General features: G+C 38.0%; 1 protein-coding gene across 1 annotated transcript in view; it reads left to right on the top strand.

Annotated features, from left to right (window-relative positions):
• Positions 1-24693, top strand: part of LOC101787919 (intermembrane lipid transfer protein VPS13C-like) — an 86759-nt gene that overhangs the window by 36432 nt on the left and 25634 nt on the right. The window contains 17 exon segments of the mRNA XM_063243422.1: positions 316-395; positions 855-914; positions 1514-1673; positions 1985-2004; positions 3265-3310; positions 3313-3339; positions 4195-4298; positions 4674-4841; positions 6048-6352; positions 7325-7472; positions 10734-10884; positions 12898-12928; positions 12930-13002; positions 15912-16081; positions 20439-20686; positions 21826-22055; positions 22809-22901. Coding sequence (XP_063099492.1) covers positions 316-395; positions 855-914; positions 1514-1673; positions 1985-2004; positions 3265-3310; positions 3313-3339; positions 4195-4298; positions 4674-4841; positions 6048-6352; positions 7325-7472; positions 10734-10884; positions 12898-12928; positions 12930-13002; positions 15912-16081; positions 20439-20686; positions 21826-22055; positions 22809-22901 — 2114 coding nt within the window.

Here is a 24693-nt window from a genome sequence, read left to right as displayed (position 1 = left end):
AATCTCAGTGATGTTTTCATTTGCATCTCTGAATGATCAGTGATGCTGAACATTTTTTCACATCTCACAGGTTATATAATTGACTGGTACTGGGTTTGTTGTTTTTAGGGATTTTTCTCTCTCTTTTCAAAGCCAGGCTTCTTGAAGCATGATTTCATATTTAGTGTAAAATTTACACTAAAATTTAGCAGTGTAATTCATATTTAGTGTAAAATTCTTAGTGCTGATGAACATACCTTAATGTAACTGGCTGTTCATGCTGTGTAAGAAGTGTGAGGCATTTGCAGTGCTGACCAGCCTGTCTCTTGCCCCCAGACGCAGAAGGAGGCCCTCTGCACATTGTGCGCTCCTCTCGCGTGACTAAGGAGCCGCTCCTGAAGATGGCCTTGACCAAGGTACCAGCTTTCTGTCTAACTCCTGAATATGCTAAGTTATGTCTGTTCCCTTCATGTTTAGTGCTCCAGTTTTTCTCCTTTGAAAGTGTGCTTTATCCTTGGGTTGACTGCGATGAATTTGAAAGCATCTGCACACACTCGTTAACTTTCTGGTTTCTCTAGGGAAACCAGACAAGTGGTTTGGACAAGTGGAACAGAAAAGCTGTGCTGTGTTCTGAAGCAGAGTGTATTATCATCCAGTACACAAGCATTTCCCCTGCAGTTCAGATTTGTCCATTAGTATTTCCTCCAGAGTAGTTCTTTTCATCTGTAGGATGGGAGATGTGGTTTAAATCATGTTCTTTACCTATAAGAAATGTGTTTTAATAGCATACTTTAATAAGTAAAAAATGGATGTTTATTCAGTACATGCGATTTTAGTGTTTGTAATCCATTGATTTAATTACCCACTGTTTGTAGGCAGACAGTGATGGACCGGAATTTAAAACTGTTCATGACAATACCAAACAGAGACTAAAGGTAAGCTGGTAATGATTAAATGTAGCTTCATAGCCATTTTGAGTTGTAAGGTTGTGCTAACATTAGAATATTGTGAAAATAAAAATAGATTAATTTTTGTCGATAAAGCCAGTGCATATAGAATTAAAATACACTTTTTATAAAAATTAATTTGATTTATAAAGAGATTGCTTGTTTCCCAGATGTAAATTGCTCTTTACTTATACAACAAATAATGTATTCTCAAGGAAATGCTGTCCATAGTTATTTGGCCTGATACTGATTCAGCATTAAATGTTAGCGTTGTGTGTTGGCGTTAGGATTAAGGACGTTGTTCACATTCCCTTTGTGCAAATGGGTCAGTGTTGGGACGCTTCCTATACATTTTCTTAAAACTCAAACCCTGTGGACAATAGAATTATGTTTGCACACAGGAGTGGGAAGAGTATTGGTTTACTGACTGATTACAATTAACATAATAGAGTTTCTAAGAATTGATGCTGGTAGTAATTCATTTTTTTAAGGGCCTTTCTTTAATTGAACTGCTCTTGTGCTAGTTGTGTGTGTTGAAACTTAACACAAATGTTACTATGTCTTACTCTGCCTCTCTGTTTTCTTAGGTTTCATTTTCATCCTTAGACATATTACTTGATTTAGAAGCTTTACTTTCCCTTATGGATTTTTTGTCATCGGCTGTTCCATCCTCTGAGTCGTCTTCTAGGAAGGAATCTGAGCTAAAACCACTTGTAGGGGAGTCCAGAAGTATTGCCATCAAAGCTGGTATTAATTTTTGAGTAATGGTCAAATGCTTTCTCTCATATAATACTGTAATGTATTTTAAGCTAAGAAGATACTTACTATCTTGATGTTACTATACCTGATTTGACAGTTTAAGTTAGTTTTGAAAGAACTCAAAATTTTTCCTTATAGGATTATACATCAGTTTATTGAAATGTTTTAAATAAATGTTGTTTAATGGTGTGTTTTTTTTTTATTTTACTGGCTAGATAGCATATTTTTTGCATTGACATCTCTTTGCATTCTTCAGTGCAATAGAAATGAGAAAGGAAGAAGTTAAAGTTCGAATGCAGTCACGCATAGTTACAAAATTGTATTGCGCCCAGTCCTGTCTAGTGCTGAGCAGGCTTCAAGCCTTGTGCGCACTGAAGGAATCTCACAGAGAAGATGGACTCATTCTGTTTCTAAATAGATCTAGGGACATGTTTGCTAGGCAGATACCTTGAGCTGTGAAATGTTAGCTCTGAAGTATCTACAGTCAATAGAGAATGTGTATTGGTTTATAGAGCAAGCATCATTTTGGTTTTTCACATTGTATGATATGAACTTGTAACATACAGTAATTCAATTAGAATAGATTGGTATTACTGGGATCTTTAGAATAAAACTGTTATTACCATTACATCTGATACAAGGATCTGATTTTTTTTAACCTTGGAAGATAGCGAATTGTTCTAAACTATAGTAAGAGCGTTTTACCCATTTTATTGTTAATTTGCTTGCAAGAGCAGTACAGTATCTAGAGGTAATAGCCTTGGAATTCTTCTGTTATAACATAAATAGAATACATAGAAAAATAGTTGAATACATGAAAAATAAATATTTAAAATTACAATAACCTACAAGCAATTTTAATTCATAGAAACAGTCTTGTGGTTTTGCTGTATGATTGGTCTTCATGGTTTGATGTTGCCACATTTGGTATTAGGGAAAAAACCAGCTTATCATCATGTAATGGGGATTAATTACTAATACATATCCTGATGGTTTTGCAGTTTTATAGGAAAGAACTTTAAAAGAACTGTAGTCCTTTATATTTATATCTTATCCATTCTGAATTTATTTTACAATTCTTTATAGAGCCATTGCATATACTGTAGTAAAATTGGATTGCTTCCATAGTTAAATAACATGTATAATAAGTGCCATAGTAAATAAAATGAACTGTGTTAACTAGTCAACATACTTTAGTTCTGTATTAGTTACTGTTTTGATATAATATATGACAGGTTTTAAAATCAAACTTTTAGACGAATAGAATAGAATTCTAATTTAAAGTGTTTTATTTTATTCTGGAAGGAAAATCAGTGAAATTTTCATGTCATGAATAACACAATCAGGATGTTAACAGTAGTTATGTTTACTCTTAATGTGAAGGGAAACTGCTATTTTGGGTTGGTTTTTGAAAATTGACTCAAAGTCACATTTTATCTTAATGGAGAGCTTTTTGGCTCCTCCTAGTACAATTTTATTTTATTGAATTTGAGATTATTTTGTGTGTTCTATCATCTTTACACTTTGCCAATCACAAATTTTCTATTACTTTTTAGTATCTGGCACCATTTCTAAAGAGGATATGTTCGATTTAAAGGTTACAGCTGAATTAGATGCTATTAATGTTGTTCTGTAGCTGATGTTAAAATACATGGTGAGTAATTCTATTTTGTTATATAAACATCCAGCAAAAGTGAGCTTGTAGGGGTGAATTTCTTATGAGTCAAACATTGTTTCCTTACACTGAAGGTTAAAGGTATATTTGGAAATGTTTGTAGTAAATTTGTTATAATTCTTTTCTGACTTGAGACATTCCATGTGTATTTTAAAAATTTCAGATTATATCTGAGGCCTTAATTTGTTTCTGTACTTGTATTTTTAGAATAATCTGATAATTGAGACATCACAGAATTTTTAAAAAATAGTTCATTTATTTTGCCTTTTCCCCGTATGTAGCATAGGCAAAGGAGTTTCTGAAAGACACTTTGTGACCTTTTGATGTTGTCGGTTTGAAAGAAGAATGAAGCAGCACATTACCCTTCCTCCTCTCCTCCTCTTTTCCTTCTTTCCTGTCTTTCCTTTGTGGGATTGAATCCAGAGGCTTTCCACTGAGCTATACTCTCACTCTAGTTTTTAAACTTTTTGTAATTTTGAGCCAGGAGAACTTAATTTCTTCTGAAGTTGCTCAGTTGCCCTGGCTGGGCTTGAATTTGGGATCCTCCTGACAGCTTTCCGGAGTACTGGGGTTATAGGCCTCCACCTCCAGGTCTGGCTAGGTGTTTTGTTTATTTGGTTTTAAACTCACAACTTTTATGTAAGATGCATCAAGTACTTAAAGGTGTAACCTGTCTTACATACCTCATACGTGAATACTGGTATAACAATACCAGTATGTCTAATAATAGCATGTGTTGACTCTGTATGTTAGTAGTATGTTACTGAACACAGCACTGCTCACTTGACTCATCTGGATTGAATGAATCCTTTGTGAAAGTCTTGCCTTCCCTAGGAATGGACGCCTCTGTTTCTGTGAAGCCAAAACAGACTGATATGTTTGCCAGACTTCAGAATATCATAGTAACAAATGTTGATTTGAAGTCCATTCACAAAAAGGTAAAAATTGATTTCTCAACTGAAATGTCTTCTGTGTTTTATATTTGAGATGCTTTTTTGTTGTTGTCCAATGCATTTACTAGTCTGTCACATGAGGCCTTCTCTAAGGGTGGGGATATAGATGGTGACCACCTGCTTTCCTGTCATGTGCACACTAGGCCTTCTGGTTACTTCTGAAAGTGCAATGATGGACTGATACTGCCTTTAGTAAAGGGTTTTTTATAACGATAGGAAAAAAGTTACTGTCAAATAAGTTGGGTTAACTAATAATGTTTAAGGCTGAATCGGGGGTCACTTTCTCTAATGAGGAACTTGGTGATACAGAGAAGGGCCTGCAACTCTCCGGTGCCAAAGCCAATGATCTCATCCTTTCAGGCTGTCTCCATCTTGGGAGAGGAAGTCTTTCGGTTCCAGATGACTTTGTATCCAGACGCCACAGAAGGAGAAGCCTATGCCGACGTGTCTAAAGTGGATGGCAGACTTAGTCTCAAAGTGGGTTGTATTCAGATCGCTTACGTTCATAAATTCTTCATGTCTCTGTTGGTAAGTGTATGTTTCAGTATGTGTTTATTTCTCATTGGGACCTAAATAATTGCCTGTACTCCTGAACCCAGGGAGTCCAGGTCTTCACAGTGGGCTGTGTTAAACACCCAAACACCAGCCAGATTACTGCAGTCAGAGATCTTTAGATGATGGTTAACTAAGTGAATTTTAAAACATCATTGGTAAGTACACAAGCTGTGTTTCTCCAGCATTTTTTTAGGTGTGTATTTTACAAGTGCTTTTTAATTTAGGACTTTTTAGTAGTACTTGTTTATGGGAATGCTTGTAGAGATGTTTAGCTAGAAGAACTTTTAAAGGAAGTTTGGCAAGTATCTTAAGAACTAATATTAGAATTTACAGCTTTTGCTTATATTTGTGATCAGTAAGACCATAGAATTCTTTTGTTTTTATCCGTCATGGAAGTAGCCTATGCTGAAAAGTTTTAAGTCTGCTTACTGCTTTTAGCAGGGTTGCTAACCAGAGCTTATCTTTCATGAATTTCTCTCTGAACTGTCATGTTCACTTGTGTAGAAAGTGAGTTATTTCGGGAGAAGAGGAAGAGATTAAGTTTATGACAAATGGTGGATATTAAGAACATGAGTTGTAAGAGCAACTGTTTCTTTGCTGGGAAGAATCTTTCTGGTTGCGTGGAGATGAAAATGCATCCTACCTAAATAAAGAAGTTTTGATTCTTAGTCATGATTGCAGAATTGTAGGTGGTTAACCATTTGTGTCCATCCATATGCAGTACATTAGAAACAAACTCAGTAATAAGCTTCCTGAACCCTCATTTTTAAAAGTAGACTGTATTTACTGCGACCTAGAGGTACAGAATAGAACTTACTGTTGGGGAGATAAAGTGCTGTCCTCCATTCCTTTCCTTGCATGTGGCATAGTTACTAAGAAACATTTTAAAAAGAATTATATCAGAACTTCATCATAAAATTAATGGTTAAAAATAGAAATAAAAAAAGAATAAAAAATATAAATGAAAGTTAAGAATCTTTACTCCCTGGAGGTAGCTGTTAATAGCGCAGGGTATATCTTCCTAGACTTTACTCTTCTCCACGTACACAATCATAAATAATCTCTTTTATTATGCTTATTTAGTTGTTCATTTTGCAGCACGTACTTTTGAAAGTGTTTTCCTTTGGAGAACAAACATCTTTTGGGGGGAAGTCTTTAACTATCATTCTCTTCCAACAGAATTTCCTCAACAACTTCCAAGCTGCCAAGGAAGCTTTGAGCATGGCTACCATGCAGGCTGCAGAGAGAGCTGCTTCTAGTGTGAGGGACTTGGCCCAGAAGAGCTTCCGCCTTGCGATGGATGTGGACCTGAAAGCACCGGTTATTATTATCCCTCAGTCTTCAGTGTCGTCCAACGCTGTGGTGGCAGATCTCGGCTTAATCAGCGTGGAAAACAGCTTTAGTTTGCTTCCTGCAGAACGTTACCCTTTCCCTCCAGTCATTGATAAAATAAAGGTCCAACTCACTCAATTGAAGCTGTCCAGGTAAAATTATGTGTGTAACTGTCATAATTTGCTAGAAAGAAGATTTTTACATAGTTTTCCTAGGATTAAAATAGTGATATTTTACTCTCATTGTTTAATTATGAAACCTTAATCATTTTTGACTAATTGTCAATATAATGGTGTGCTTTATAGTATCTGTATTTTGTAGTACCAAGTTTAGAATGTTATTTTCCATTCTGTGAAAACTTACATGTTAAAAGATATCAGCTTACTAGCTGGGATTAGTGGTTCATGCCTGTAGTACTTGAAGCAGGAGGCTCACTTGAGCTCACAAGTTCCAAACTATGCTGTGTATTATAGCAAGAGCCTATCTCAAGGAACAAAGAAAAAAAATTTATGGAGAATGCTACAGAATGTATGTACTTGCTCAGAAATACATCTTCATTTCATTTGCTCATAGCTAGTTCTTCCTAAATTTGTAGTAAGATTTAGTATTTGTAGTGTGGTGCTTAAAGGATTTTTGAATCCAGATGGGAAGGTGTTGACTCTGTTTAGTGGCCAGAGTTCTTATTTCCTCGTGCAAATGGCTGTTTGTAGGCAAGTTAGAAATGTTTATTGCCATGTGAGTCACTTTAGATTTGATGTGTTTTTCTCTTTGGATTTGGAGAAGTAACATATTGAGGACTGAGTATATGATTGCTTCATTTATTTTGTTTTCACAGAGTACAAATATGAGATACTAGCTGCTGTATCATATAGTTTTTGTGAAAGATAGCAAATGATACAGTGATAATTTCTGGAAGTTATGTCTTTGTTTTTGATAACTATATATAAACTTTATTCTGATTTGCTCTGATTTATGGAAAGAAATATGTTCTAAAAGAGTTCTGATAGTAGCTTTTATGTATTTAGGAAGGTGCCTTGTGGAAACTCTTAAACAGTGTGGGATATTGTCATTTTAAATGTCAATTTAAAGCGTATATGGAAGCATGATCTTGTTTCTCCTCTCAGAACTATCTTGCAAGCTGACTTGCCACAGGATGACATTGAAATCTTAAAACCAGTAAACATGCTTTTGTCTATACAACGAAACTTATCAGCAACCTGGTACATGGAAATTCCCGGGATCGAGATAAAAGGAAAGTTAAAACCTATGCAGGTATGCGGATCACATGAGATAGATGGCCGTTGTAGGTGGACCTTCATGGTGGATCACAGTGCAGTTCTAGTGTATTAAAAGAGATGCTTTGTATCAAGTGAGAGCACCCTTGTCGCTTGCTCTTTTATTACATTTTAATTAGCTCTGTGGTAAAACTAGCAAGAACGTTGAAAGAGCTGGTACAGTGGCTCAGGTTTCAGGCCAGTTGGTGCAGTTGAGGGCCTGCAGATGTAGCCCTGTGGGGGAGCACTTGACCTAGCAACATGCGTGTGTGTGTGTGCACACTTGCACACATAGGAGAGGGGTGGGGACTAAGATAAACCTGTTGAGTCTGCTGAAACTACTGTTCTTAATTTTGGAAAATTCTATTAAAATTTTAGTGCGTTTAAATTGTAAGAGAATGAAAAGTGATGTTCACGTACCACAGAGATTTTTTAGTTGTGATTTTCTTTTTAAATTAAAGTTTTTCGATTGACACAATATTTGTACAGCGACGGAGTAGTATTTTCAGGTGTAGGAAGCCTCCTGGAGTATCACTTTGAGTAGGCAGAGGTTTGTGTTGGTAGCAGAGCAGTGAAGCAGCGTCTCAGAGGCAGTCTTTGCAGGTGTTGTGCCAGCTCCCGGGAGCAGGAGAGACCGGGGACAGGAGCTATGGGAGTGTACTAGCCCTGTGGTTCTCAAGTACCCGTGTGTGAAGTGGGAAGCTCTACAGCACGTGTCAAGATAGTGGGGAGAGAGGAAGCAAATTGAACGAGTGAAAAGCCAACCAAACTATAATGTCAGTAGTTTTGGTATCCGTGGTTATTCTAGGGTTGGTTCTGTGATAAGAAGGGGTTGGAGGAGCATTTAGGAAGGCATTTAAAGTAGAAGCTTGTTGTGCAAATGGAAGGTTTTTAAGTAGATGTCCCAGTGAGCACAAGTAGATGTATTAAATGAGAAAGAGTGGTTGAATGATTGATACTCCAGAGCATGGGTTCTTTCTTTCAGTTCACAGAGCACTATATATTGCAGAGTTTTTTCTCTGAAGTTGTAGGGTAGTCTGTATTCCAGACTATATCTTCTGTGCCTCAATTTCTCCTTATTGCTAAGATATTAGATTCCAGGACAATATTTGATTCTTCCTTTCAAAGATTGTAGAGTTACAGATTTCCTGAAAGCAAAAGTAAAATGTAAATGTCTGTCAATGGGACAATGTGGATAAAATTATAATTACTCACATTTGGGAATTATAAAGTATCTAAAATAAATGAACCAGAATTATAGCATATCTTAAAGATAAAAATGAAAAAAATTAATTGCAAAATGATAGTACAGTTTTATGTTACTTGAAAATATTTTAACAAGCAAGGGTTGCATAAGTTATAGGATATGTAGTAATGGTAAATGTTAGAAAGCATTCATGAAAATAATTGTCGTACTCGGGATGGAGTCTTTCCATGGATGTGGGAACGGGCTCTCACAGAGTTGCATGGAGGATTGAGCTATGTCTGTAAAGGGAAAAAGATCTGAAGGAAATGTGGTAACTGTTAAGATTTGATGAAGCCAGGTGGTAGGCACATGGGAGGATTATAGTATTTTCTTTTTCTTTTATGCTTGAAATATATCAAAAGGAAAAAGGAAAAAAGCAGTAAATCCAGCAGGTTAGCATCAAAGTATGATCATTATTTTACCCAAAGGGGTCTTGTTAATTCAGTAGTGCAGCCACACTGGATAACATTTCCACAACCCGATCTGTCAGTGAGTCAGGCCTGTTGAATCACTTAGGCTTTGGGCACGGTTCGTGTAATTTCCTGGGTCAAGGGTGCTGCTGAGAAAGATATCAGGCAAGTGACACCAATAAATTCTTTTCAGTATATTGTTTGACAGTTCTTGAAGAACTCTGGGGCCACCTTTCAGAATTATCCTGTAGCCTTCCTGAAGGTCGGTGTAGTAGGCGATCTATAGCACTTTTGTTCAAAGCACACAGGGTGGTGAGGTCAGCTGCCCTTTGGGCTACTGTGATAACTTGGTTGGTATCCAGATAGGAATGGACACTGAGGAAGTTCTAAGGAATTGGTGTTATTCCTGTTATCCAAGGACCGGGGCTGGAAACAAACAAGAAGTCCCTGATCATTGCCTTGTGCAAAAGTATCTCCTTATTTTCGTTGAGGAGGGGTACTAGGCAGTGTTGCAGGCTGAAGGGATCTAATTTAGGGGACACAGGTTACCGTCGCATCCGGAAGTTAACTGTGCATGTGTACGTGTTGGTGTGAGACCATGTGTAAGTTCTGAAAACAAAGTTTTACGATTCTGGTGTCTGGAAGTGAAATTTACAAAAGATAGAATAAGAAAGTACTGATTTAATAGACTTTAATAGCCAGTAGCAAGTGTGTTGTTCTGCAACACTGTGTAAGGAAGATACTACTATTCTTGTTTTAAGACTAACAGACTTGATGTAAGAAAGCTAAGAAAACCCGGCCAGCATCACAGCTTGAAAGTGTTAGGGTGCTGCAATCAGATCTACTTGAGTCCGAAGCCTTGCTGTTTTGTATTTTTATAAATATAAAATACTCTTTTGTAAAGTTAAAAGATGAAAAGATGCTACCTTCCTAGTGTGTGTTTTGGTTTTAGAAAATATTTTGTAGTTATGTTCGTTGTTATTGTAAAAGGTATTATTTTTGATATGTTAAGATAGTCTATGTATGTCCAGGTGCATATGTACTGTGTGAACAGAGCTACAGAACAGGAGAAAATCTTATTTTCTGTTGGAGACTAGAAACCAAACTGTACCATCTGGTGTTGAACTTGTTGGAGCAGAGTGAATACCGTAGGAGGAGGAGCAGATGGGGCCTGGAAGAGAGATGGAGTGGGCGTGAGAAGGTGGGATCTTGGAAGTGAGTTCAGGCCTGTGAAAGGGACAGCTAGGCGGAGGCCAGGCAGCATGGTGGTGAGGCAGGGCCTGGCTATGGGCAGATCAGAGGGTGCCTCCCAGGAGAGGTGTCTCACACTGGACAGGTGGCAATCTTCTCTCCACTCCTCCTCCCAACTCCCAGTCTGTCCATCACCATCTCTGTTTCTCTCTCTCTTTTTATTTTTGCAGTGCTGGGGATTGAACACGGGTTGCACATGCTAGGCAAACACTCTGTCAGTGAGCTACAATCTCACCCCATCTTTATTTTTAAAAAGATGCAAACAGTTGGTTAAACTTAATTATGTATGTATGTATGTATGATATTCTGGATTTTTTATTACTTTATATTGACAGTTATTGCCTGTTTCCAGGTTGCTCTCAGTGAAGATGACCTAACAGTTCTAATGAAAATTTTGCTGGAAAATGTTGGGGAAGCTTCTCCACAGCCAAGCCCTGCACTGTCTGCTCAGGAGGCTGTGAGAGTGAGGAAAGATATTCCAAGTGGACCAGACTACCTGAGAGGTAGAAATAGATGAAGATGCTTGCTTGATGACTGAAACATTGTTGTCGGTACCCTCTTTATACTGAGTGCCCTTTAATTTTGCATTCCTTGTTGGGCAGTGTACTGGGGAGGGCCTGTGGCAGCTGCCTCTGGAAACTCCCAGGGGGAGGGGATCTGCCCGTCATCTGTGACGAGAGGATGAGCCTCATTCTTGCCACATGATCCGTGTTTGCCCTGACTTGTGAAAGCTGCATTTGCAGAATTCCCCAGGCACTGAACTTGGGATCATTTGCAGGCAGTGCACACCGAGAGGAAGTCAGTAGGCAAGCAGTGTGGCCTGGTCCCAAAGTCCTTGGGAGAGAAAAGGGACTTGGTGTGGTGTCACCACCCGTGGGTGACTGAACCCTGAGAAAGAAGCTTTACTTACCTGATGTGGAGAAGGATACAGTCATATGAACTTCAGCTCTGTTTCATATTATTAAACTGAACTTTCAGAAAGCACTGAACCGGGCTGGGGGTTTAGCTCAGCAGCATAAGCGCCTGCCTTGAAAGCAGGCAGTCGTGAGTTCGATCCCAGGTACCGATAAAAAGGAAAAAGACAAAAAAAAAAAGCACTGAACCTTTTAAATTCAGCCATTTTTAAATGATAGTTGTTGTAGAATATAAGTTTCTTTTACTTGCTTAAACAGATTCTATCAAATACAGTTTTTTGAAGTCATTAGAATGAACACCAGATGTTTTATTAGAATGCAAATAGGTTACTATTTCCATGCTGAAAAGAGGAAGTACCCTTTGCTTTTGTAATAAATGGTGCTGGGCAGTTATGTATGTGCTTGCAAATGCTCTCAGATCATCCCAGTTTAATTGGTAAAACTGCCAAGAAATAATACCATACTAACACTGCTTATATAGGTGGACTGACATGTTTTGGAATTAGGGATACCACAGATGATGGGAACATTTTGCAGAACAGGTTTCTGGTTTAAGTAGATAGTTATTTGTATTGCATAGCTTGGTGAGGCCAACACGTTCTCCTTCATTTGGCTTTATACTGCCTTCTAAAGTGCTGGGGGAGCAGAGTGTCTCAGACAGGAGCTGTGTAGACATGAACAGAGCATACATGACAGGCATGCTTTTTGGTTAATGATCTCGTTAGATCCGCCTGTGATCAGATTTGTTTTCCATTCTCACTGATGTTCATGTGGAACTTGGGAAAATTTGAGTTCAGATGCAAGCCACAGAGGTGAAGATTGCAAAGGTGGTGAAGATTGGAATGTAAATTATTTTTAGGAAAAGTGGAGAAAAAAAGACTTTCCAGTTTGGAGAAACCTACCTGGTTAAAATTATGGAGTGCTTCCTTTTGTAGAATTTGTAAGATAAGAAGCTCCTATACTGTAACCAATAGAGAGAAACAGTCTCTGAGAGAATCATTGAGTCTCTTTGCAACTGAAGGCAGGCTTTGTCTGTCCTGTCTAAAGATGAGAAAAAAGACTAAATTTTTCTTGAAGTCTCTCTCATCTCAAAATTCCTAAGTTTCCCCCCAGCTTCCATCATATTTGAGCTCTGATGCTACCGCTGAGTTATATCCTATACTTTCTGAAGGCAGAGGTGAGCAGTGTGGGTATTTAAAGGTAGTAAGACTTGTGCTCTTCAGCAAAGCTTTTACTGCCTAACCTGGACCCACATGTTCCGGCTTTCTGTGCCTTCTGTCTCGTAACCTCTTGAGGATGGTTGGAAACAGGCAGGTGAAAATGCCTTGATATGAAAAATGATAACAAGTGATCTTACACTGAAGAACTGTTAAAACTGCCTTGAAATACTGTTTAGTCTCCCCTTTGCCACTTTGCCCTGTACTAAATATAAGGTAATCATTGCTGCTTTTATATACTGTCACATAATATGATTTAAAGAGTACTGGAAGGAATAACATAAATTTAGTACAGCAAATTATTATCTCAGCTTTTAAAATATGTATGAAATAATGTGCTTACTTAAAATCTTTATAATTTTAATTTTCATGTTTAAACCATGAGAACAAGAAGATTTGACAGACTTCTTTGGACCAGACCGTCACACTCCAATTTGACTTTCATTTTGCATCTCTGTCCATTATCCTTTATAACAGTGACGTCAGTCAGGTATGTAGTAAAGTGTCTGGTGGGGATGCATTGTTGCTCTTGGTATTTGTTTTAAGAATAGTTGCCTGCCTGCCTGCTGAGGAGAAGCAACAAGGAAGCCATCCCCAGGCCTCTCTGCCAACCCCTCAAGCAGCTGGATGCCACACGGGCTCAGAGAACAATAGCTAAAGTAGGGAAGCAGCCTGGGGCCGGTAGTCTGAGCAGCTGTTAGGGGATAACAATGTGCAGTATAGTAACAATAGTGGATTTCCTACTGTCCTGTCACTGTTTTGTTTTGTTTTGTTTCATTTTACTGTTCTGTTTTACTCTCTTTAAAATTAAAAGAAAACACTAACGTTTTGTCACTTAAGTATTCATTAGGAAGTGTTAAGGTATCTGCCAGTGTTGGTTGTCCTGTGCCACATGTGCATGTGCTGATTCTGCTGCCGGTCTTCTCTGGATTTCTATTTTTAATCTCAGTAGGCCAAGGTATACCAGTTCTTTCTAGCTAACATGGACACCAAAGTGTGTTTTGATCTGCACTAATAGAGGATTTTTATATGTGCAATTAATTATATGTTCCATTTTATGACATAGCTAAATACATATGTGTAGATACCTATTTAAGAATAATTTAATGGCTTTAGAGCTTTGGACAATTATTCTGAAATTCATGATTGTCTATGAATGTAAACAGTGATTGTGTTTCTATAAAATGAATGTTATATATAGTGAATTTGTATTAATAATACTATTAATAAATTTAAGAACCAAAGTCTAATTCTATAATGGTAGACGCTAATGTTTCAGTGGTGTTTTTGAAGGCTGTTTTTTAAATTATATTCTGTCCTATAATATTTTTATTCTATCAATTATGCCATATGTTAATACCTATTGTGCATAAATAAAAACTCACATAAATCTATGAGTTTTTAGGTATTACATCTGCTAATGTGCATTTTCATATACTGATTTCATACTGTTTTCTAAGATTAAAGCAGTATACTATTTGTACGTTGTTACTGTTGAACTTTGGTTTAGTGTCCATGATTTATGCAGTGAGCTGTCTTAATTTCTGCTGTCCAGTCTGCGTGAAACCATCAGAGAATGTCCTTACAGGAAAGGAGCAGTTAAAAGAACCTTGATTTCATCTGAGGACTACTATCTGTTGGTTCCTCAGCCTTCAAATTTTCATCTCTTCTTTTACTTCTTTCCTTGTTTACTTTTTGTATTCTTTTAGACACTGAGTACCGTCAAGCTTTTCTTGTCAGTGTACGTTGTCCTTTCCTGTCTGTTTTCACTGCTGCTTGTTGTGCAAGACTCTTCCTCAGCTCACACTTGTACTGCAGTGGCTTTGTTTGATTTGTCTTAGACATTGGTGCAATGTCCAAGTGTCATAAGTATATCTCCAGTGGCCACTTATAACTTCCCGTTCTCCTTACAGGGGTTCTGTCTTACAGTGTGTGAGTGTCCCCTTAGGAAAAAATGGGTCTCCAAGTTGTCTACATCAGGAGCCATATTAGGAAAGGTAGTGTCTTGTGATCACTAGTTGTGACTCGGGTCATTTCTGTCAATAGTTAAAGAACAAAAGTTGCAAAATAGTTCTCTCTTCATAAGGTGAAGACATTCAAAGCTTACTGGCAGTAGTGTCATTTTAACCTACTTACATGCAGTCTCCTACCTGGAATGAAAGGAATTGTGGCCTTCTAACCACTGTGTCTGACTGCAGGTCATTGGTGCTATTCACAAAGCCATGGTGTCTAGTGAGCCACTGTGGCTGATAAGGTTGTTGGTTGATCAGTTGGGTCAGGTCTGTTCTTTGTAAAATCTGGGCTTACCTGGAGTATGTGGACTTACGTTATGGTGGAATGAAGACTGAGGCCCCCATTTCTAGAACTGAAAGTGCAGATCATCATTTGAGCCCTAAGGCATCCATGTTTCCTTCTATCCTCATTCCCTATGTTGTTTAACTAGAATGTTCAAGCTTATAGTTTTCCCCCCATGTAAGACCCAACTGGAAGATAATACACCTTGAAAACTGGAGACCAAAATTGTCATCCTAATCCACATATCCTCACTTTACCCCCCTTAAATAGCAGCAAGAGTGTAGTGATGGCAGGTAAGGGACAGATAGGCTGTTGGGGCTGGCATTTTTCATCTCTGGTTTCCAAGGCTGATTATTTTTTGGCTAGGTCTCATTTCCAGGGAAGGAGGGCAGGTGCCCTGTGCCCTGAGAGTACCTCACATGCTCACGCTTTCCCCGTGTGGACATCTTTCCCTTTATCTGGTCTTCCTCATTCTCCACCACACAGTTATGTTCTTAACCTGCAGCCTACAGTAATTAATTTTACCTCTCCGAGTTTTTACTGTTTGTACTTTTTTATCTAACTACTTTATATGCTTTGTGGAAGTTCGGATGCTAATAAATATTAATAAAAATTAATATATATCGCAAGGTATGTAGTTATTTACAACTTGTAGCATCTCGTTGGACTGTTATTTTTAATGTACTTCTAGTTTATTCTTTCAACTAAGGTATAAAATCACTGAGATCAACAGTAAGGCTTATTTTTTCTTATGAAGTCCCTAGTTCTTATCACTGTTGTTTACAGAAGAGCTCATTAATGTTTATTAGCTGAATTGCATATTATCTGATAAGACTATTTGCTAATTAGTCACACTTGCTTCAAACTATATCAGGTTACTTTTAATATATTAACCATTGTTGAGGATCAGGACACATACGCATTTATTTGTATGTACGTATGTACTCATAGACAATGCGTAACTGTTCCATTTATGTGTTTTCCCACCTGTGCTTTGAAAATTTATGAGATTGATTTGTGTTTTAGCTCTGGGTTAAATATGTTTAATAATATTACATGATTTTTAAAGGTAATTGATTCTTTTGTTTGAAAAATGTACGGCAGGAGTCCAAACTTGCATTTCGTAATGATAGTTTTCGTCTCGGTGAGCTCAGACTGTACCTGATGGCCTCTGCAGGGAAGATGTTCAAGGATGGCTCAGTGAATGTCAGCCTTAAGCTGAAGACATGCACCCTTGATGACCTCAGAGAAGGCATCGAGAGAGCCACGTCCAGGTCTGTCAGTTCGCAGGGTGCTGGATGCCACTCACGGCTAACCCTGAACCTGGCATCACTGCAGGCTTTGCTGTGCTTGGGTTCTTCAAAAAATATTTGTGTCTTTTTGGTCAGACCTTTAATCTGAATTGCATCAAGAAGTAATGCTAATATCAGATTCAGCTGCTGGGATGGTTATATTAAATGAAAGTTTATTAATAAATTGGAGTACTGTCTTAAAAATGGAACTACCACAATGTGAGTTTCAGTAGTTAAATATGTGGTGATATATTTTTTTCAAATTATCTCCATTCACCAGAATCAGGTTTTAAAAATCCTTAAAGTTATGACTTTTTCCTTTGTCTTATTTTGTCTGTCTTTTAAAACACTTCTACAAAATTTCTGTCACTTTTAATAGGAGTAGAATCCCAAGCATAATCACATTATCAACACATTTTTGACAGAATCAGCCTACTGTGAAGTTAGAAACGTGTAACTTCAGTAGCCTAATAATTTTTTATTCCTTTTTGAAATAATGAGACATGTACTATTTTTTACTTACTGGTTTTCTTTGGAGAAAAGCTGTGTTGCTACTTACTCTTGTATTCTATTGAGTACGTATTGGATAGTGCTAACCCCCGTATTTCCTGGAGAAATAAATGAGTAGCGTGGCCATGCAGCAGTTTTTCTCCTACGGGAATTTTACGTCGAGGGAACTGTCCGCAGCTCTCTAGATGGGGTGATAAATGTCGAAACCTGTTAGGTAGCCTGGTCTTTACAACACATGTGGAGCTGCATAGGAACTGTCATTGCAGACCCTTTTTTTTTTTTTAATTTTATTTAAGGAGAAAAGAAAAAAAAAGCAGAGAAAGGGTACAAGTTATACAGATTTACAGAAAAAAAAATGAACAGTAGGAAATCACTAGTTAATGGATTACATATTGTCATCTTAGAAATAATTGTTCAAGTCACAAAATTAAAGCTTGTAAAGTGGACATTCCATCAATGATACTGCAAACAGTTCTGTTCAATGATCCAATAAAACTCTGTGATATCATTTTCTATCTTATACACTTAAATATACATGCAGTTATATAGTTTGGAGCACTTTCTTTTCCTCTCTTTTGTACCATGACTATTACACATTTTGGGTTTCATTGCTCCCACGGTTCTTATTATTTTTTTGGAAGAGAGTAAAACCAAATGTGACATAACAGAACAGAATCGGTCAAGTCAAAAGGGTGGACATAATAGATAATGTAAAAACATAATACAAGGTGATCAACAATGGTTACCATAATGCCTCCCGTTATCTCTAATAAAATTGCCTATATCGTTAGTTATAATACAATTGAACAAAACAGTAAAGAAAAAAACCGACAAAACCAAAACATTGGAGACATTGTAGGTCTTCAAAAGTAGATAAAAGTCAACGAGAATGGGCGTTATAATGAATCTCATTATCTTCACAGCTGATGCTTAAACTTTCGAACCTGATACTATCCAGCAAAACAGAATAGGGGAACATCAGTTAAAAACCAGATGGTGAGAGTAATACAGGGCTTTAAATCAAGGTAATGGAAAGTCAAAGTGGGTTACTATAATATATCCTGCTCTTTTTTTCCCTTAAATTAAAAGGATAAAAATAAAAAAGTAAATAATGGAGTGGAGATTGAGATAAAAGAGGGCATAACAACGAAACAGTGCCAATCAAAACATAACCATTTAAGCAGAATAGTGTTTCACCACCAGATAATCCTGACCTAAAAGTAGTTACCATATTGTCTCTTTCCTTGAAATCCTTGAGTACAACTTCGTATACTGTAGCATTAAGTATATCAAAACAATGTAAAACCATTTAAGAGAATGACAGCATTACAGAGTATTTAGAATCGACTAACAGAAAATGAACAATGGTTTCTGTATAATCTCCTTGTCTTTAAAAGGTTTTTGCTTATACTATCGTACATAATAAAATCCAATAAGATACAACCTATTTAGACCATTGGAGACAGAAGGACAAAAGCTAGATGAGACTTCAAAACAAGATGATACTAAATCAGAATTACCTATTAAGATGTCATTTTCTCCAAAATAGCTGTTCCTATCATCCAATCTTCTCTGCCTCATTTCTGTTGAGCTGTTATTCTGTCAGTAGCTGTCAGTTTGTCTTCCTCATTTTGTTCTCTGCTCCATTCGTTGTGGCCTCCCCGCCACTATTTCTGGATTCTTTGTATTTTTCTTTTTTTTAGAATATCCTGCAATACTCTCTGTAGAGTTGAATTGGTGGTTGCAAATTCCCCCAGTTCCTCTTTATCCTGGAAGCACCTTGTTTTTCCATCAATTTCCAGGGACAGTTGTGCAGGATATCTCAATCTTGGCTGGAGATTATTATCTTTCAAAGCTTGAATTATTTCCCCCCACGCTCTTCGTGATTTGATGGTTTGTGCAGAGAAATCTGCTGTAATTCTGATGGGTGCTCCCTTGTAAGTGGTCTGTTTCTTGTCTCTAACAGCTTTTAATATTCTGTTCTTGTATTGAATTTCTGGAATTTTTATTATTATATGCCTGGGTGTTGCTCTGTTTGGGTAGTAGGTAGCTGGGGTCCTGTATGCCTCATACATCTGAGTATCTTTACTTTTTGCTAAATTAGGAAAATTCTCCTGGATTATTTCTGTGAGTAGCTTTTGTAGTTCACTTGTTTGTGTTCCTACTTCTTCTTTTATGTTCTTGATCCTTAAGTTATGGATCCTCTTATCATCTTCTTGTCTTTGTATTATTGCTGTTTGTTTCTTTGTTATTTTTAAGAAGTTTTCCATTTCATTCTCCCATATTACAAGTCTGCCCTCCAGTTCAGATAGTCTGTCCTTAGTTTCTTTCAAGCTGTTATGCCAGTCTTCGATAGACTTCTTAATTTCTTGGTAGTCCTTTGAACCTGCTTCACGTACTCTATGCTTTCTGTTTTCTTCATCAAACAATTCTCCCCTCTTTTTCTGTTCTTCCATTCCACCATCTGTTTTTTTCCTGGGTGGTGCTTAGCATTTCTCTAACTATTCTGCATACTTCTAGCTTCAGGTCGTTGATAACTTCATTCCTGAATTGGTCTATGAGGCTCTCTATATGGCGCTTAATGTCTATTGGTGCGGTGTCCGCTATTGCCTGTTTCTCAGAATTGGGGGCCGAGGAGCCTTTCTTGTTGCTGCCTTTTCCCATATTCTCTGTTCCTTATATATATGCAAGCTTACATAGGAGGCCCAACTTCCCTCCCTGTCAGCCACAGCCTGATCGAATTGCACTGGCTAGGTGTTCCCGCTCACCGCTGGGCACCAGGGAGTTACGGACCAGGCAGCCTACACGTCTCCCCTTCCGGCCACCGTCAGGCTATGGGATCTGGGTTGGGCCAGCCTAATGGGTCCGCTGGCAGCATCACGCAGGCCAGGCACTGTTCACCAATCCCGCCCGCGAGGGGAATGTGTGGTTGGAGTCGCCACCGCGCTCTGCTCCCGTAGGACTGCTCGGGCCCAGAAAGTCCTCTGCTGGAGTGAAACTGTGGTGGAGTGTCAGTTTCTCTCACTCACCTCGCCACAAGTCAGTACACGCCTCCCTGCCCGTTCTGTTTTCAACTCCGTTCACAGACTCCCTTTCTCAGAGCTTCCGCGCGTCTCTCTCCTTGCCAAGCCGATGTAGAGGCAGCCAGCCACCGCGCGGCGGGAAACCCAAATCGTGGCTTCCAATGGCGCGGGGTCCAGCCTCCGCACCGAGGCTTTTCTGTTCCTGTTTTAGCACCAGGACTGCATTCCAAGTTGGTTTCTCTCAGCCCAGTTCGTTCCTGAGTCAGCAGAGCATAACTCCACCTGCTTATGTCTCTTTAGTCCGCACCATTCCTGGCTTCTGAGCCTAGTTTTTCAGAGAGCCTCCAGTAGTTGCTGTTATCTGTCCGCCATGTTCTCCCGGAAGTCTGCAGACCCTTGATAAACGTGTGCTGATTTGAGTTGCATGAAATACCTTTGGAATTCAAATGTATAGGATGATTTTTGCAGATAAATTCTTTTAGGAAGATGAATTCTTTTATTTAGTGAAATATTGGGACTGCATTTATACATTTTGAAATTTGCTCAAGTCATTTCTAATAATATTTCTTTAGTATTAAATTGTGATTATAAAATATAATTGCTTAATCTCATGCACCTTGTTTGGGAAATGGGGAAACATGTTTTGGTTACTAGTTGGTTTATTATATCCAGTTAACACTGTCCTATTTTATGTTCAGATAAAAACTAATTGATGAAAGAATTCTTAAAATACATAGGAAAACTTTCATAATTTTTATTTTTAGTGGGAGATAAAATAATGAGTGATATGTGTGTATTTTTTTCAGAATGATTGACAGAAAGAATGACCAAGATAGCAGCAGTTCTATGATTGATATTCATTACAAACAAGACAAAAACACAAGTCTAATTGATGCTGTTCTTGACAAGCTGTATGTGTGTGCCAGCGTGGAGTTTTTGATGACTGTGGCAGATTTCTTCATCAAAGCTGTGCCTCAGAGCCCAGAAAATACGGCGAAGGAAATACAAATGCCATCAAGACACATTACCATGGGGAAAGTCAAGACAGAAAAAGGTTAGCAGACTGTATCTGTCTTAGATGACAGCTTGTTGTATATTTTAACACAAATTACAAACAGCAAGAAAGAGACATATTGGGTTTGAGAAAATAAAATTAGGCTTTTAGGTTTAAACATACTTTACAGAAACATCTTAGTAAATGTTTGTAAGTGAGAAGTATAGAGTAGAAGCATATTAGGGGCAGGGACTCTGCTCTGGGACTTGTCATGTCACTCACATTGTTTACTCATCTGGAAAGGAAGTTAATTGGGGTAAGTGGTTGGAGGGCTATTTTATAGGTGGGTCATTTAGTCCAGGAAAATACTTTGAAGAACTGTATCATGTTGAGGAACAGTTGAAAAGATAGAAGAAGGTGAGGCTGTTGCAGGAGCTAGCAGGGTTCCCTTAGATGTCACCTTTAACTCTTTCCTGGGAATATGCTGAATCCACATTGAGCCCTGCCCTGTATTTTATATCCCATCACCTTTATACCAATCGGTGATTTTCTTGTTAAATTATTATTACTTAAGGTCAGGCGTTTTCTCTGCAATGCCTAAGCCAGTATGTTGGAAACTAACACTGGCAAGATCAGAATGTTATTTTTCCATTTACTTACTTTAAATGTTTGTTAAATAGTAATCATACTGATATCTCTGCATTCATTTATATTTTGAACATATTTATAGTATAGATAATATGACTCTTGACTCTGATCCTTGGGGTAAAGCCAAAGTAAAAAATAAGAATAGTTTAACATCTTTATCAGGATGTCTCTTTTTCTTCCTGTTATTTCTCTCTCTGTTTTCCTCCTCTTGGCCCCTGTGTCATAGAATCACACATTCTCATGTGTGTATACAAGTGCCTGCCTTGACTCTGACCAGAAGAACTTCCAAACAGCTTTGTTCCCCAAAATATCAAAGATCAAAATGGGAATGATCTGTTTTGGGCAGTTTTTGGATTGCATCTTTTTGCATAATTACCACTTACTAAATAATCATTTCATTATTAGTATTAATTAACCAACTCAAAATTAGTGCTTTCACTGTACCCATTATAGGAAAAATACTGAGAACAGTTTAACAGCCTGTTGATAATATTGTAGCCATAGGAAGATTTACTTTAAAAATTTTCTGGTCCCCGTTTTTGTTTCTCCAGATGATTCTGCAAGACGAAACATGACCTTGAAGGCCAAGATCACAGACCCGGAAGTGGTGTTTGTGGCCAGCCTGAGCAGGGCGGACGCTCCTGCGCTGTCGGCCTCCTTCCAGTGTAAGCTCTGTGTGTCCGCATCTGGGCTGGAGCAGGTGACGGAGGCATCCATCAAAGACCTGAGAGTGCTCGCTTGTCCTTTCCTCAGAGAGAAGAGGGGGCAAACCATCACCACAGTAAGCACTGCCTTGGGCCCTCAACTGAAGAATGACAGAAATAGCTGAGTCCGAGAATCTCAGAGCCTGAGTGCTGTCCAGGATTTAAGTGATTATTTAGTACAACCTCTGGTTTGCAGGCAGAGAGGTCAAGTTCTGCCAGTGTTACCTGGCGAGTTGTGGCTGCTAGGGAAACAACTAGGGGCTGCCTCCAGACTAGTCCTCTTTTCATGATCTTCTGTTGAATTTTAGTTCAGATCAGTGTTTTTCAGCTATTTCTTTTGTTCACTAAGTATATCGAATGAGAGAAAAATAAATATTTAAGCTCAGATTAAAAAAAACTCAGGTGGAGTCACATGACAAAGAACTTCTGTGTTCCTGGGGACTAACTGGATAATCATCTGGAAACTGGTCTTTTACCCTAACCCCTGCTCTAGTCATCAGCTCATTTTGTAGATACCTCATAATTATATTTTACAGAGTGCGTCACTGAAAAAATATTTTTGGAAAAAGAAACACTTTAAATTTCTGATAGTAAATGTGTGTCTTTACATCAGCATTTGGAATGAAGAACTTCATCAGAACTGATTGAAGTCCTTTAACAATATACATGGACTTGTCGTAATTCAGAAGAACCTTCACAAGAGTGTCTTAGCTAATGTAATTTTTAATAGTAGTTTATAGTTCAGAATCTCAGTGGAGTGAGACATGGTTTGTGTAAGTGCATGTTATGTAAACATTAATGAAAATGTGACTTTTCATTTACTTGTCTAGGTCTTGCAGCCATGCTCTTTATCTATGGAAAAATGTACCTGGGCCTCGGGAAAACAGAATATCAATATTATGGTTAAAGAATTTATAATTTAGGTTGGTGCCTGACAGATTCTTTGTGTGTAAATTCTTGAAATAGTGTCTTTGGTCTCAGCATTGCTGTAAGTCACATATTTGGTAATCAGATTGCCTCTGGGTTAAAATACATTTTAAGTGCTTATTCTGTTTTCTTTAAGAGACTACTTTTTTAATACCTATACATGGCAGGAGTAGTTTTCTCTGTTTTATTTGCATTTGTGTGTGGTGTATGTGTCAGAGGGGAGAGAAGAGATAGAGAAATGAAGAAAAGATGGAGACATTATTTTTAGGCTTTTATTAATGTATAGTTTGATTTGGCCTGATAAGTATGTGATTAGATACTTAGCTTATATTTGTGGTGACAGATGTATGCTGGAAATCACTGGGGTTTGCTTTTTAAAAGATCTTTTACATTTAAAATATTAAAGAACAATCTATTTTCCAGTGTCATTCAAAATTCTTTCAGTAGGACTTCATTCCCCATTGTAAATAGGGAGCACATGATACTTTCTCAAATCTAGTTTGCTCTCTTTTGAAAGATGCAAAGATGAGACAGTTAATTCTAGTGATGCATAAATGATACTAGCTTTACTTTTGTAGGTCAGAGACCAGTATGATTGGATTAATACTTAAACTAATATCATTTGAACCATTTTAAATAACAACGCAGGTTTTTTTCAGTTTAAAACAGTACTGGGTAAAACCAGGTGTGGTGGCACATGCCTGCAATCCCAGCACTCAGGAGCCTGAAGCAAGAAAAGTGCCATGAGTTTGAGACCAGCTTGGAGTACATAGTGAATTCAAATGCAGCTTGAACTAAGCAAGATCCTGTTTTGAAAAAAGCAAGCACGTGGGGCTGGGAATTTAGCTCCGTGGCATAAGAGCCTGCCTTGCAAGCAGGCAGTTGTGAGTTCAATCCCTGGTACCGATAAAAATGAGAAAGACAAAAAAAAAAAAAAAGCAAGCACGCAACAAACAAAAACACTAGAAAGGCTTAGATTGTGTTTTTCTCATGAATTTACTTTTTTTTTTAACGATGTAGCATAATAAAAATGCATTTGCTTGTGTTTGCTCTAAGACATTAGGGTAAGTGTTATGGAGACTTCTTTTCTTTGTATAAATCATTTTTGATCTCCTTCTATACTTAAAAACACACCCTGTGTATGACATTGGCAGTACATGCTCTCTGCTTTCAACAAACTTAATGACCAGGGGAAGAGCAGTAGATCGGTGATTGTAACTTCGAATGCTAGAGGCGTGCACAGAAGCTGCTGGCAGCATGAACAAGGGGGCTGCGGTTCAGACTAGGATATCAAGAAAAGTTGTCTGACAGGGACACATCTTGGACTAAGGACTGCAAGTTGGTATAAGTTAGATAGATGGAGAGGAAGGGGAAGGTTTTCCAGACTGAAAAACACACACAGAGGCAAAGGTTGGAGAATGTTTTTGAAGAACTTAGAAGGATCGTCCCCATGGCTGCATTCAGCGGTGTGTTTGAGTTATAGGACTGGGATGTTAGTTACAGATAACACTAATAAGACAAGGAGAAAGAAAGCAGTCGGTTGGCAGGCAAGTAGGTCAGGAATGTGGTGTACATCAGATCCTCTTTGTGATGAAGCAGTTGTATGTGTTTAGTGTGTTAGTGAAGAAAGGGTTGTGAGAAGTTAACAGTAAAGGAATCCTTTTAAATTATTTAACTGAGTATTTCTCAAACTTTATAGAACCCTTGCTAGCAGATAGGCTAGGAACTAGCTCACAAAGAGTGCTGTGCACCAAGCCAAAGAGGGTTTGAATTTCATTCTGAAAGTTA

This window comes from Cavia porcellus, unplaced genomic scaffold (assembly GCF_034190915.1).
Source record: "Cavia porcellus strain 051 isolate PalLab524CR breed Dunkin Hartley unplaced genomic scaffold, mCavPor4.1 scaffold_38, whole genome shotgun sequence".
NCBI lineage: Eukaryota > Metazoa > Chordata > Mammalia > Rodentia > Caviidae > Cavia > Cavia porcellus.
This window is presented reverse-complemented; position numbering and strand designations above follow the sequence as displayed.